At 35.1% G+C, this 15132-nt stretch overlaps 1 protein-coding gene across 3 annotated transcripts in view; it reads left to right on the top strand.

The window, feature by feature from the left end:
• DNAJC1 (DnaJ heat shock protein family (Hsp40) member C1) overlaps positions 1 to 15132 on the top strand; it is a 241034-nt gene that overhangs the window by 82801 nt on the left and 143101 nt on the right. For all 3 annotated transcript variants that reach the window (XR_002524539.2, XM_021943951.2, XM_003903454.3), the window contains exons 4-6: positions 87 to 252; positions 1129 to 1226; positions 2195 to 2288. Coding sequence is in view for 2 of the 3 variants with exons in the window: in XM_021943951.2 (XP_021799643.1) it covers positions 87 to 252; positions 1129 to 1226; positions 2195 to 2288 (358 nt within the window). In the remaining variant the exon portion in view is untranslated. The remainder of the gene's footprint in view (positions 1 to 86; positions 253 to 1128; positions 1227 to 2194; positions 2289 to 15132) is intronic.

Raw genomic sequence — 15132 nt, forward strand, 5'->3', positions numbered from 1 at the left:
TTTTTCCTCTTTGTAATATAGGCACAAATAATTTTTTTGTTTTTATTTTAAACTCCCCATGAAAAACTGTTATATTTGTACTGTAGGTATGATGATATTCTGATCAATGGACTTCCAGATTGGCGACAGCCTGTATTCTACTACAGGCGGGTGAGAAAAATGAGCAATGCTGAGCTGGCATTACTCTTATTCATTATTCTCACAGTGGGTCATTATGCTGTAGTTTGGTCAATCTACCTGGAAAAACAACTGGTAAGTATTAGTAATAAATCAAATGAACTAGCCTCCTTAATTTTATATGGAATTTCAGACATTTATTTTTCAACTGATGAAAATTTCTATTTCTCTGTGTATACTTCTTATTCTAATAGTTTTATACTCAATGTTTGACATATTTCTAAGTCAAGAAGAACCCATGAAATAAGAAAATATTCTTCTTTTAAAAAACGTGGCACTTAAGTTTATTATAAAACTTTGTGAAAGCCCACATACGTAGCTGGGAATTAGAAGGTAGAACCATGTTTTAATTATCACCTTCCAAATAGAAATTTTTTTATGTAAGACTGACTTTAGATTTTTTTGTGTCATAGGCCTTTATATAATGAATGTTTACTTCTAAAATGTTTTAAGTAAATAAATAAAATTGGAAATGAATATAATATTCTAACTTCAAAGATCAATTGGTTAAAAAATTATTACACTTTTCTTGGTTTAATATGCTACTCTATAGTTTATTCTTCTGTGAGTTTTTATTTATATGTCAAAGATAATCAAACATATTTATCAGTATTCATGAATTAGCATCTGTTTACTTATTCCTTTTGAAGTGACATTATTAAAGTTGGATGAATGAGAAAAAGTGAGTTGAATGCTTTCTCTTCTTAGAAAACTTTGATTGCTATGGAGATGCACATGACTGACAGTGCTGAACTTCATGTGTGTTTAAGGCCTGGATACCATGGCAACAGTTATTGTGAAAGATTGATGATTTTACTTAATCATGTTGGACCCTACATACATTTGCATAAATGTTCCTCTATAATGTTTACCCTTCACAGAAGAGCCTAGATAACATTTGAAGTGTACATGTTAATGGTAACCTGTAACCATAATTCTTTCCACATTAAGGATGAACTGCTAAGTAGAAAAAAGAGAGAAAAGAAAAAAAAGACTGGCAGCAAGAGTGTGGATGTATCCAAACTTGGTGCTTCAGAAAAAAATGAAAGGTGAGAGTATATAAAAATACTTCATAATTTGAAGCTGTTTTAAAATACATCTTTAATATGATTCAACTTCATATGTATGTCTATTTACATGTGCTCTCATTTATATCTGTGGTAGTCTTATAAAAGACTAATAAGGTGCCATTGTTTATGAGACAAATTCTAATCTTAAGCAAAATTTCTTCCGGTTTTTTTCCCCTATATGAAATGTTAATATATATTTAAATAATCCCTCAAATTCTTCTAGTTTGAAATTTTTATACTGAACTTTAGAAACAAAGTACTATTAGACGGACCTATCACTTAGCTCAGGAGTGACCGTATGTAGAGAGGCGGTGATATGCAGTACACTCAAAAAGATGCCACCATTTCTTCTATTGATTCATAGAAAGGAATAAAGGGTTTAAATAGTTCACACAGCAGGGCATGAACTGGGATCAATGAGGGATGGAGATCAGAGACTATTCTGCCTGTCTTCTATTCTGATGACATCAGTGAGTAATGCTTCAGTGAACTGCAAATGACATTAATTTTTATGTATTGGTTTGTTTATGCTACAGTCTTCATATCTGGTTGTCAGCACATGGGAACACTCTGATGATGGTTAGTTTTTTTATAGCTGAAGTAATCATAAGGCTTAATAATTCATTGTACAAAAGTGATGAAAAGCCCAGGTTAGAAAGAGGGCTTTTGTTTATCTTTTGTAACTTGATTAGGAACCTCCTTCCCCAAAATCTTAGCCTGGTTTCTCTTACATGCTCTATATATATTGCATTTGTTGTGACTACTATATTTCATGATAGCGTAAGTCAGTTATAAATATTTCAATGAATAATTTCTTCTTTTTTTTTTTTTTGTTGAAGTAGTCATTCAAAAAAGAGTTCATGATCTTTATAAAAATATTTTGTCTCCCAACTTTCTCTGTATATTCCTCATTTGTTGTATGGTGTTCTTTTTTTCCCTCCCTTTAGATTGCTGATGAAACCACAGTGGCATGATTTGCTTCCATGCAAACTGGGGATTTGGTTTTGCCTTACACTAAAAGCATTACCTCACCTAATCCAGGTAAAATGTACCTCTTTTATATAACATTAGATCCTTTATTTTTAATCATTCATGAAATAATTTATGCCCATGTTGGCTTTCTGAATGCCAATATGCAGTGGATGCTGTATAATGTTGATTGAGTAGGATTTTTGTAAGTTAAACCTAATTTAGACAATTCTAAGATTATTTAGATATCTGTTTCTGTAATTATCTTTTATAATGGTTTTAGATTGCCTTAGAGTCCCAAGATGCTAGAAAAAGAAAAAAAAATACTATCTTTAGTACAGAGATAAAAGCAATAAAAATTTAATCTACTGTTATCATTAAAAGCATAACCAGTAAAAAGGAACAGCATTCAAGTAGCTTGCCACTCATTATTTTAATAGCATTTAAGTACAGAGTGTTAAAAAAAAAAAGAAAAACCAACCTTTACATGAACATCTGTATAATTATGCCAAAATATATATTGCTTTCCATTTTATTTGCAAATTTAAGAAGAGTGAGGACATTTTGTCTTATACAGGTAATCAGTTTCTGTTTCTATTTAGTCTTGATTAAATAATAAAAAGTGTATATATATCATATTTATGTCAGTTTCTTTTTTTTGAATTTAGTATATCAAAGCATATTTTATTAAATTATTGCTTTGTTAATTTTGATTATTGCATCAGGTTAGAAAATCCCCAACACGTAAATATTTGAAAGTCAATAAAACACTTTTTGGTGTACAGATTCTGAGGTTGAGATTGTAATTTTTGGAGAGAAAGGTTTTATTTTAGAAAATAAGTGTTTATAATCTAGAGGACCAGATAATATTCTATTCAGTTCTACCCACTTTGTAGTTATATAGTAGAGCTATTTTTCCTGATTGTTTAAGGAAGCTGACTACAACTTCTGCATTTTCCTTTATTTTTCTCATAATGAAAATTTTATATTTAAAGGAGAAATGAACCAAAATACTAGTGTACTTCTATCCTTTGAGAAATTACCAGTTTTTCCATCAGTTCATCTTAATAGTTATTGCTTATAGAATCTTATATTTTGTTTACAGTTAATAGAGAAAATTTACAGTATTTTGGTAATTTGAAAGGTTTGTTTTTAAGTTGTTTAGCGTGTTATATTGTTTGCTTGAAAAAATACTCTGCAATGCTTGTATGCTGTCTGTAAGACTTAATGAGAGGGAAAGTCTTTATCACACTGGTATGTTTACGAGAAAATGAGACAGAAAAATAATTTTAGGGCAGATTTTCTTATTTTTTTAAGTCTGATTATTTTTTGCCAACTTTAGAATCTGTGCAACAGGCAAACCAGAATATAGATGAATTTAAAAGTATATTCATGAGGCAGTATAAATAGAATGTTACATAAGATGTCAATATTAAAAACTTCTTTGTAATTTTAATCTAATTTGAGATAAAGTTTATTTGGTAAAATTAACATATTTCTTGTTTAGCATCTAGGGTAATTTACCAGACTAGAACCAACATATTATTATGGCTTAGATTTATAATTTACTTTAAAATACTTGCCTGTGATAGCTGTTAATTCATGTAACAGATTGATTGTTTTGCCTCATCATAAATTTGTAGAAAATATACAAAAATGAGGAATTTTACAGAAACTTTTTAGTTTCTTTAGAAACTCTGCTTTTTTTAACTGATCGGTTTAAATTTTAAAGTTTTTTACTTACTTGATGGTACCTGCTGCCTTTCAGTTTTGAGATGCGAGGCATTAGGGTTCAAGACCTTTTACATCTAATTTTTAAATTTTATTCTAATTATTTCTTCTTGATAAATGGATTTCAAGAAGAAAAGTAAAATGATTTTCCTTTTTAAAGCAAATATTTGATATTTTTATTCTGCTTTGGGGACCTTAGGTTAGTGTTTCTAGTGGTCACTAACAAAATAATATCATGCAGTAGACTCTTTCAAATATATATTATAATAGTGAATATACTTTAGATTGATAAACATTGCTTATGAAATACATTAGCAAAACAATACTGATCAATTGCTCTCAGGATTAGATTTTTGTCTGCTTTTTGTTTGTAGTATGCTATGACCTTTGTATTAACCTGAGATCTTCTTAAATAAGATATTTATGAAATTTAGTATGAGTCTTTTTCACCTGAAGTTATCTGGATTGGTAATTGGAACAGTGATCAAAAAAGAATGCTCTTAAGACTCTAAGAATAAAAAATGATAGGTACAACCTTAAAGTTTTAAAATGTGTACTTTATGCACCACTTTTGTGATATAGAACCATTGTTTTTTATTTTTATTTTATTTTATTTTTGAGACAGAGCCTCACTCTGTCACCCAGGCTGGAGTGCGGTGGTGCGATCTCAACTCATTGCAACCTCTGCCTCCCAGGTTCAAGCAATTCTCCTGCCTCAGCCTCCTGAGAAGTTGAGACTACAGGTGCCCACCACCATGCCCGGCTAATTTTTTGTATTTTTAGTAGAGATGGAGTTTCACCATGTTAGCCAGGATGGTCTCGATCTCCTGACCACATGATCCGCCCGCCTCGGCCTCCCAAAGTGCTGGGATTACAGGCGTGAACCACGGTGCCCGGCCATTGTTTTATTTTTAAATAAGAGTCCACTGATTGAAGTTTCTTGCACTGATTGAAGTTTCTTGTACTCTTCCTGGCATAAACTATGCAGATAATCTTGCTTTCTTTAAAGAAGAGTCAAACTAGAGTCTTGTGAAACAATGTAATTGTATAATCTTTGTAGATATATGTGATTTCCTCCAAGTCTTTCATAATTGGCTTTCTTACATCTAGTTAACATCATTTTAATTTAATTTAATTTTTATTTTCTAGAGACAGGAGCTTGCTATGTTGCTCAGCTGGCCTCATACTCCTGGGCTCAAGTGATCCCCCCACCTCAGCTGTCCAAGTAGCTGGGACTATAGGCATGCACCTCCATGCTAGTCTTTTTTTGGGGAGGTTGGGGGTACCCTAGGTGGGACATTAAAACAGCATTTTTAACAACTCTTATTTTGAGCTTGCCAAAGCATTCAATTTGGTTTTTCAGAGAAACAGTTCTTACTCCTTACTCATATCTCATCCTTTTTTACATAGTAATTAATTGAATCATGTAATTAGAATAACAAGGAGGTTTAAGAGTTAACACAAGCAGCTCTTGTAAGTATACAGTAAATTAGTTAAGCACATGTAAGTTAAGAGAGTTTTACTTTTGGTGTAAATTCCCTGCATTTTATGAAAAGTTAATTAAAACTGAGCTGCAAATATTTGATGTCTGTATATAGCTGTTGGTTAAGAAGCAGGGTCCAAGCTAAAAGTGGGAGATTCAGAGGCTTCCAGCAAGTGACCTTTACACTGACAGAATCTGTACCCAAATCTTGTCATAGCAACAGTTCTTCAGTCTAATTTCTTTCCTTCCCATTCATCCTCTAAATACCCATTCCTTTGCTGCACTTCACATACATAAGGTCGTTTGGTAGGATTGGGAAAAGTGGCATTTCTGGCTCACTTGTGTTCCCAGGTTTGCTTTTATTACTTAGCATCTAAGAGCCTTAAGAAAACTCCTGTTGCCTGCTTAGTATACCTAAATTATTTTCTATTTCCTCCCAAACAAAATTACAAATGCAAATAATTATTTCCACATTTGATGTGTAAGGCGTCTTTTGGTCAGATGTTTAGAAAGACGATTCAGCCAGTTCAATAAACAGATATTAAATGTGTATCAGAACATGGCACTACTAGGGACTACAGAGATAAATATGCCTTCTCTAGGACCTTAATGTCAGGTAGCAGTTATAACACATGAGTTTAAATAACCATTCTATAATACGGTATATATGCTTCACATGTTTAATATGAACAGTGACTTCTATAGATATTCGAAGAAGTAAGGTTGTCTCTATTTGGGATGACCAAGAAAAACTAAAAAGAGGAACCACTTGAACTGAGTATTGAAAGATGAATAGACACTTAACAGTTAAGTGCCCACTTTGTATACTAGGTGGTATACAAAGATAATTTTGTAGATGCAGTACTTCCCATAAAATCATACTGTGTTAAGGCTAAAAGCATCCTGAGGAAAACATTTTACAAGAGCCTTTTTTAAAAGAGGCTATCATGTAGCCCATTACTAGGTTCTCAGATTGTATTCCAGATCTGTAGATTCTGACTATATCTATTTAGGAATTTATATTATAACAGGTAAGTCTGATATGACAAGTCTAAAAAGAATATTTAGACAGAATAAAGTTAATTGATAAGACAGCAAAGTATTTCTTTGATTATACACACATCTGTGAAAGATATGTGTACATTGTTAGGAATGGTAGAAATAAAGTACATAAGGACTGTGAAACCAGCAGAAAATATATGAAGTGGTTCTGTGATTGGGCAAGGTAGAGGTAAAAGTATCTCTTTGATAGTTCCCCTTGCTTTTTGAGAAGGTCCTTATAACCTCCAGAGCACTAGATTTTGTTCCTTTCCTTTGCTCTGAGAAGGATATTGGGAAAATTATAAGAATTGATAGAAGAACAAAGCCAAAGAGTGAAAAGCTATTATACTTAGTGGATGTTAAATATTTGATAATATTAAATTAATATTAAACATTTCCCAAGTAGGTCAGTATTCAAGGACAAGATGTATGGATGTTACCATATTTAGTCAAATGTATGCCCCATCTAATCTATATAGGCAGAAAAGGTAAAAGTCAACTGAGAAATTAAAGGAAAAGAATACAGTGTTTGTAAATTGATGAGTGAATGGAAGGCTGGTGTGTATGTTTAGAGAGATGAGAGAACACTGGAGAGGAGTAAAATGCATGACTACATACATGGAAGCAGGGGGCGCTTGAGGAAGTGTGTTGAGATAGCTAACAAAGCAAGTAGAGTGATCCCCAGAAGACATGGGTATGAATTAGTATATAACAAGTAACTTGGACTATATCAACAGAGGGCTTAAATTCTTTGAGGCAAGAATTTAATTATAACATTTAAAGTATAGCTCCCGTGACACTTTGACATCTTACCAATCTGTTTCTGCTCTTACAGTGGGTTTGAAGGAAGTACACATTCTCTTGGAATCTGACAAAAACCAGTCTTCTTTGTTGGTTGTATTCGGCTTGTAACACCAGGAAGTTTTTCTAACCTCCAAAATGCCCGTCTTGGGTATTTTTAAATTGATCATATGTTGTGTAACATGGAAAATAGCAAGTAGCTGATGACATATAATCAGTGCTCTGTGCATATTTTCAATTTAGCCGTTATAACTTAGTTTATTTTTGCAACTGTATCAGAACCTTATGTATTTTTGCCCATAATAATTTAGATTGCTCAGACCATCAGTTTCTCTCATAAAATCAGGAAGTGCCACATATCCCAAGTGATTACCAGTCTAAATCATAGACACAGTTCCCTGTATTTCCTGAGATCAAACAGGTCTTCAGCAGTCAGAACTTAATTTGCTTGAGAATTTGTTTGATTTTTCTAGGAATTCACCATTCAAGTTTCTCTCTGACCTATATATTACGTTTCTCGGTAGCATAATTTATAAAATACAAAACTCATTTGGTTGTGCATTGCCTAAAGTTGTAAATTTGTCACCTTTTTAAGTCCCAGTCCTATCTTTTCTCATTACCAAGCAGATCTAACAAGAACACCATTCAAGTAAAAATTGTCATAGGAAGTTTCCAGCATGCATATCCCCACCCCCATCAGGATGTATAGGTTGCCTAGGAGCAGTGGCTGAGAAAATAGAGGAATCTTCTCTGTACAGCTCTGGCTTTTACCTAAAAAAAAAAAAAAAAGTTGCCTGAGAGTAAAGGAGTACTATACTTTATAAAACTATCTGTAAATGGAAGCATCCTCTCTCCCAAGAAGCTGCTTTTCCCGTGTAGACTACAACTGTGGACAAGCCTGGAGGTCACCCTCCCTGACAATTAGGGCCCTTCCTTTCTAGCTCCTTTGCTTCTGCTTGCTGGGACTCTGTCAGAAACCAAACAAACAAAACATTCACAGCTAATTAGCAGGAAAAAAAGTTTCTAAAAGGCTATGAGGCATTTGTTTCAAGCTGAGTCGCCTGCCCTTCTACTTAGAGTTCAACAGATTTTCCAAGGGATGAGGCAGCTTGCTTTTAATACTCTAAAACTTTTTAAAACTTTTCAGACACACACACACACAAACCTGACACAGGAAATGTATAAACAAATGAAAAGAGATGGAAGAGTTCATCTGAATTTTTATAAGCTGAAACTCTACTGCTGCAGGACAAAGGGATACAGGAAAACTGGAACGACCTTACAACATAAGACAGAGATTCCTTACTTCCACCCTCTGAAAGTAAATCCTTGCATCTTACGCAAGTACTCAGAGATCCAAAGACAGACTATAGAGTTTTGTAGGTTATTGCTAGATGTAGAAAAGATAAAAAGCCATAAAATGTTAGGTAGGATGTTAGCAACATATAGTCTCATCAATTCCATATTTTATAGATGGAAATACTTAAGACTCAGATTGGTGAAACAGTTTCCCCAAAGTGACACAACTAGTTAATGGTGGAAATGAAACTTAAAACAGCTGAAAATAAATATTAAAATATAAGAAAAAAATATGTAAGAAATATAAAAACTAAAAAAGAATAAATTTCTCCCCAGGTAGATAACTAGAACTTTATAGTATAAGCTGTCTAATCTTAAACTCCCTGTCAGAATGTTCAGGCTGATTATAATTACAAATTTTCCTCAACTTACCGATTGCATCCTGATAAGCCCATCATAAGGAGAAAATACCATAAGTTGCAAATACATTAAATATACCTAACCTCCTGAACCTCATAGCTTAGCCTAGCCTACCTTAAACACGCTCAGAACACTTACATTTGGCCTACAGTTGCATAAAATAATCTAAAACAAAGCCTATTTTATTTTTTAAAAGTGCTGAGTGTCCCATGTAATTTACTGAATACTGTACTGAAAGAAAATACAAACAGACTGATTGTATGGGCCCTGGAAGTATGGTTTCTACTGAATGCATGTCACTATCTCACCATCATAAAATGGAAAAATTGTTCTGTTAAACCATCGTTAAGTCAAGTTGGGAACATCTGTATGACATAAGTTGTAGAAGGATTCTTACATTGAGTTAGGGCTGAATAAATGGCTTCTACAGTCTCTTCTATCTCTTGGAACAAATGGAAAAAATAGTTTTTAGGCTTTGCATCTCCTTGAATATTACTGTCTCAGGTCAGAGGAAGACAGTAGCTTCTGGTTTTCTGTTTTGTTTTTATTACTTTTTGTGGATTTAGTCTTATTATAATTCTGTACAGAAATTTTGACTCATCAAAATGTAAAATTTTAAAGTTTTTCTATATTTTTCATTATAGTTTTATTGCATATTATATGTAATTCTGAGATTATAGTATAAGCCGGTGGGAGAACAAAACAACATAGAGCATTTGATTTTGTGGGCAGATTTTCAGAAATGTACTTACGGTGTTTTCCTTTCTGTGCAGGGTACATGTGCAGAATTTACAGGTTTGTTTACATAAGGAAACATGTGCCATGGTGGTTTGCTTAATACCCATCACCTAGGTATTAAGTCCTCATAACTGCCACTATTAGCTTATTTCCATCCTGACAGCTCTTTCCCTGCTCCTACCACTGCTCCACCACAGGCCCCAGTGTGTGTTATTCCCCTTCTTGTGTCCATGTATTCTCGTTGTTCAGCTCCCACTTATGAGTGAGAACATGCAGTGTTTCGTTTTCTCTTAGTTTAATGCCCTTGTTTCTTAAGTTTTTCTTTGGATTGCTTAATATGTTGACGTTTATATGGAGAGGTAAAAGTAAACCAAAACATTACCAACAGTGCCAGCTTAGCATATTCTCTTATCACTTAATGAACTATGTCAAGAATGTTAAAGGATGGCCGGGCGCGGTGGCTCACACCAGCACTTTGGGAGGCCAAGGCAGGCGAATCACCAGGTATCAAGAGTTCGAGACCAGCCTGTACAGCATTGTGAAACCCTGTCTCTACTAAAAATATAAATATTAGTCGGGTGTAGTGGCAGGCGCCTGTAGTCCCAGCTACTTGGGAAGCTGAGGCAGGAGAATCGCTTGAACCCAGAAGGTGAAGGTTGCAGTGAGCCAAAATATTGCCACTCTGCTCCAGCCTGGGTGACAGAGCAAGACTCCATCTCAAAAGCTAAAAAAAAAAAAAAAAAGGTTTAATGTAAGGATATTCTCCATCTCACAGCTTACTAATCTTGGAAATACTGTATCTTCAGGGCTTAAACTAATTATCATCATTACAAAACCTTCCTTCATCAGGCCAACTGAAAAATTCTCATTGTATGTTCTCCATACTAACTGTGTAGCATTTACTATTTGTATTAATCACAGTAGACTGATAGACCTTAGTCTGTTTCTGGCATATGCCTCATGTCTGTCTGGTTGATAGGAAAGTGGGCATTCTGCTCTACCTAACCATTCAGGAGCTCAGAGCAATGATGTCTTCACCATCTTCTAGCTCTATCCATCTGGAACATGTGGCCTCCTTGCTCATTATGAGAAGAGTAGAGAGCTGGAGGATTTGCATGAGCTTTTCTGTGAGTTGGTTTGGAAATGACACATGATATCTCCATCCACAGTCTATCCAGAACTAGACCTCTGACCCCACCTAATCTTGAAAGAACAAGGAAATGTGGGAAAACAGAATGTTGAGTGAGCACCACTTTCTTTGCCAGTAATTCTTTCAACAAACTTTATTGATTGATTCCATTATTTGCTTCGTGCCAGGTACTCTTTTAGGCCCTTGGGGCGGGGGTGGGGAGAGAAAGACAACAATTCCTGTTCTCATGGAGCTTATATTCTATATTCCATATTTTGGTTAATATTTATAGTTATTTTTACATATTCCTTAAGGGAAACTGTTATGTCTTATATAATCCCCATATATCCTAATAATGTACCACACATATAATAGTGGTTCAATAAATAAGCATAAATATCCCTGTTTAATGTCTTCTTGTGCAGGAGCCTGTGCTCTATAATTACATACAAAGAACACTCATACATTCTTTAAGTTAGCCATCGTTTAAATGTAAAACCTGTCCCGTTTGATGTCTATGCAGGCAGGTTTTGAACTCTTCAGGAAATTTTAAGTACTGGCCAAGGGCGGTGGCTCACGCCTGTAATCCCAGCACTTTGGGAGGCTGAAGTGGGTGGATCACCTGAGGTCAGAAGTTCAAGACCAGCCTGGCCAACATGGCAAAAACCCCGTCTCTACTAAAAAATACAAAAATTAGCCGGGTGTGGTGGTGGGCGCCTGTTATCCCAGCTACTCAAGAGGCTGAGGCAGGGAGAATTGCTTAAACCCGGGAGATGGAAATTGCAGTGAGCCGAGATCATGTCACTGCACTCCAGCCTGGGCAACACAGCGAGACTCTCTCGGGGAGAAAAAAAAAAAAAAAGAAAATTAAATACTAATACAGTTGCTTCTAGAATAAAATCTTTTGCTTATGGTTCCATTCATAAGGATTATAAACTCCTTGAGAATAGGAGTTCTTTCTGTTTGGAAAAATGTAAACTACATAATTTTAATACAGTATTATGGGTCAGGCAGTTCAGAGCCCTAATCAATTAAAGTAAGCATTTAATTATTCATTAAATGTTTATTAAGCTTCTGTAAGTGCCAGGCAGTATACTGGAGCTATAAGGATGGATTAGAAGTTTATATCCCCAGGAAATCTAACTTTCTGTGTAGGTAAACTAGAGTTTACTCTGGACCCAAGTAAGTTTTTGTGCTTATTTTTTTCATTAAGCAATTTTACTATAATTTTATTCACTTGAATTCACCCCCCCCCATGAAAAATGGGAGGTAAAAAAGGTTGAAAACAATTTTTCTATTCATCCTCTTTTGAATGCTTGAATTCAAAAGCATACCTTAAAGAATAGCCATACCTTAGAACATACCTTAAAGAATAGCCACCTGGTTTCTTCTTGAATACTACCGCCAAAATCAGTCTATTTCATTTTCAGTTAATTATTAGGAAATGCTTATATATATATATATATTATTTTTATTTTTATTTATTTTTTTTGGAGACAGAGTCTCACTCTGTGACCCAGACTGGAGTGCAGTGGTATGATCTTGGCTCACTGCAACCTCCGCCTCCCAGGTTCAAGCTATTCTCTTTCCTTAGGTTCCTGAATAGCTGGGATTATAGGTGCTTGCCACCACACCTGGCTACTTTTTTGTATTTTTAGTACAAATGGGGCCTCACCATGTTGGTCAGGCTAGTCTTGAACTCCTACCCTCAAGTGATCTGCCCACCTCAGCTTCCCAAAGTGCTAGGATTGCAGGTGTGAGCCACCACGCTCAGCTTCTTCCTTGTATTTATCCAAAATCAAAACTTTCATCTCTGGAATCATATATAGTAGTTTATACCATTCTTTCCTATAATAAACCTTGAGATATTCTATGGTAGTTAGGAAGTTATCCCCAATCTTCTTATCTCTAATCCCTTATAAAAACAGAGTTTCAAGCTGCCTCCCTGTTTAATCACTTTCCTTTTAAAGTCTATTTGCCAGTGTATCTTAAAGTACAATACCCCAAACTGTACACAAGGATGGTTGAAACAATGTAAAGTTGTACAGTAAAGTAGAATTGCTTGAGTTCATAGAATGTTAAGGAAATAATGTTTCCTGGAGTGGGTATATTGTAATTTGATTTCAAAGCATAGGTACAATATGAAAAAAAAGAGAAAACATGAGGAGTGTTTGAATAAATGCTTAGAAATAGAGCGAAAGGAAGATAAAAGCAGTGAATGAAACTACGGAATGTATTGAAACTCTCAGATTAAGTAGAGTAGGTTAGGATGATTGGGTGGATTGCAGTCCTTAGATAAGTGTGGATTTGGATTAAATGTGTATTTCAAAGAGGAAGTTTTAGTGGGATTATGTGCCATAGCAGGAAGAAACATTAACAGAGAAATGTTAAATTTGGCAGGACTACTAGGAAGAGTTTGCTATTATGCAGCAAAATGAAGTAAAAAGGATGCAATTAAAAAGGTCACATAAGCAAGAAGATACAGGATTTGGCAGGGGAATTTTGGTGAAGTATGCAGCACAAAACTCATCCTTTGTGTCGGAAAACAAGATCCTTGTCAAATTGGTAGAAGTAGTTATGAAAAGGCCTGGCACAGTGGCTCACACCTGTAATCCCAGCACTTTGGGAGACCGAGGCGGGTGGATCACCTGAGGTCGGGAGTTTGAGACCAGCCTGACCAACGTGGAGAAACTCCATCTCTCTACTAAAAATACAAAATTAGCCAGGTGTGGTGGCGCATGCCTGTAATCCCAGCTACTCAAGAGGCTGAGGCAGGAGAATCGCTTGAACCTGGGAGGCGGAGGTTGCGGTGAGCTGAGATCGTGCCATTGCACTCCAGCCTGGGCAACGAGAGCGAAACTCCGTCTCAAAAAAAAAAAAAAATAAGAAGAAGAAGAAGAATAGCTAACATACATATAAGGCCTAATTATGTGGAAGATGTCATTCTGTTTCCCAGGTATTAACATATTTAATCTTCATAACAGTCATATAAGTTAGGTACTTTTATTATCGCCATTGTATGGATGAGAAAATGGACGTACAGAGAAGTTAAATAATTTGCTGAATGTCACATAGCTAGTAAGATGGCAGAGCTGAGATCTTAATTCAGATAGTCTGGCTCCAAATCTGTCCTCTTAATCACCATATTTCACTGTGCTATACTGTGATGATTGATTTCAGCCTACTTTCTTTTACCTCTCATAAATAACTAATCCGTGCCCTTCTTTTATTGCATGTGCCACATTTCCTACTCCCCTCAAGGAGCCAATGCCTTCCTGACCTTTTCTTCTTCCCTACTATTAAAACTTACTCTGTGGAAAGACGCTAATAAGCTCATTCATTCACACCAAGGTATAAATGACTCATATGGCTTAATATAAAATAATACTTCTTTAGGGCTGACTTTTTTTACGGGGGGTGGGGAATGTTAAGGGGCTATAAAAACTTAACCCAAAACCCCGTTGAAACTTAAACTGTATATAGGCATGGGAGAATGAGTAAGTTGGGTGATGGCCATCTGTGCTCTTCCAATCGTACCATTGTTTACCTGGCCTAGGGCTTGTGTGAATCCTCATAGAAATGAAGTAGGAACGTAAAAGTGGGGATGAAAAGAATTAAGAGATCTTTTACTATATTAATAATATATCTGTATTGTATTGAGTCAATTATTTTAGGAATACCTAATTTTTATTAGGTGGGGGAGTTCTGATAGAACCCCAAGAGACACAGACCCCCAGGAGAAAGCTTTAATTTGGCCACAGTCATAGATGAAAAGAGTTTCTAGGGTTTAAGTATTTATGTGTTTACATCTGAGTCAAAGTAGTGTCAAAGATTTTGTTCCTTTTTTTCCTGCAGAAATAAAGCTCTCTCAGATGGGTCTATGATTTATCTGCTCTAGGAATCTTATAGTCTAGGAATGTTACCCTAGAGTTATTCTTGATACCCTTCTTTTTCTTATTTCACTTCAGTTCGTCATCAGGGCCCTTCATTTCTTGCTTTATTAGGTTTCTCATATATTTCAGTCTAGTTCAATTCAGTAAATACTTACTTACTGAGTACCTGCTTAATGGCAGATACTGTGCTCTGGGCATGTAAGTATTCCTATCTCAATTTCTCATCTGGAAGAGAATATAACATGATACAAAGCAGTTATAGACATGTTTAAATACAAAAGGTAGTATACAAGGGAGAATTACACTGCCAGAGAAGGTCAGAAAAACTTGCAAAGGAGATGGGTCTTGAATGGGTTTTCAAGAATTAATAAGAGTTCATCA

The sequence above is a fragment of the Papio anubis genome, chromosome 11, assembly GCF_008728515.1.
Source record: "Papio anubis isolate 15944 chromosome 11, Panubis1.0, whole genome shotgun sequence".
Lineage (NCBI taxonomy): Eukaryota > Metazoa > Chordata > Mammalia > Primates > Cercopithecidae > Papio > Papio anubis.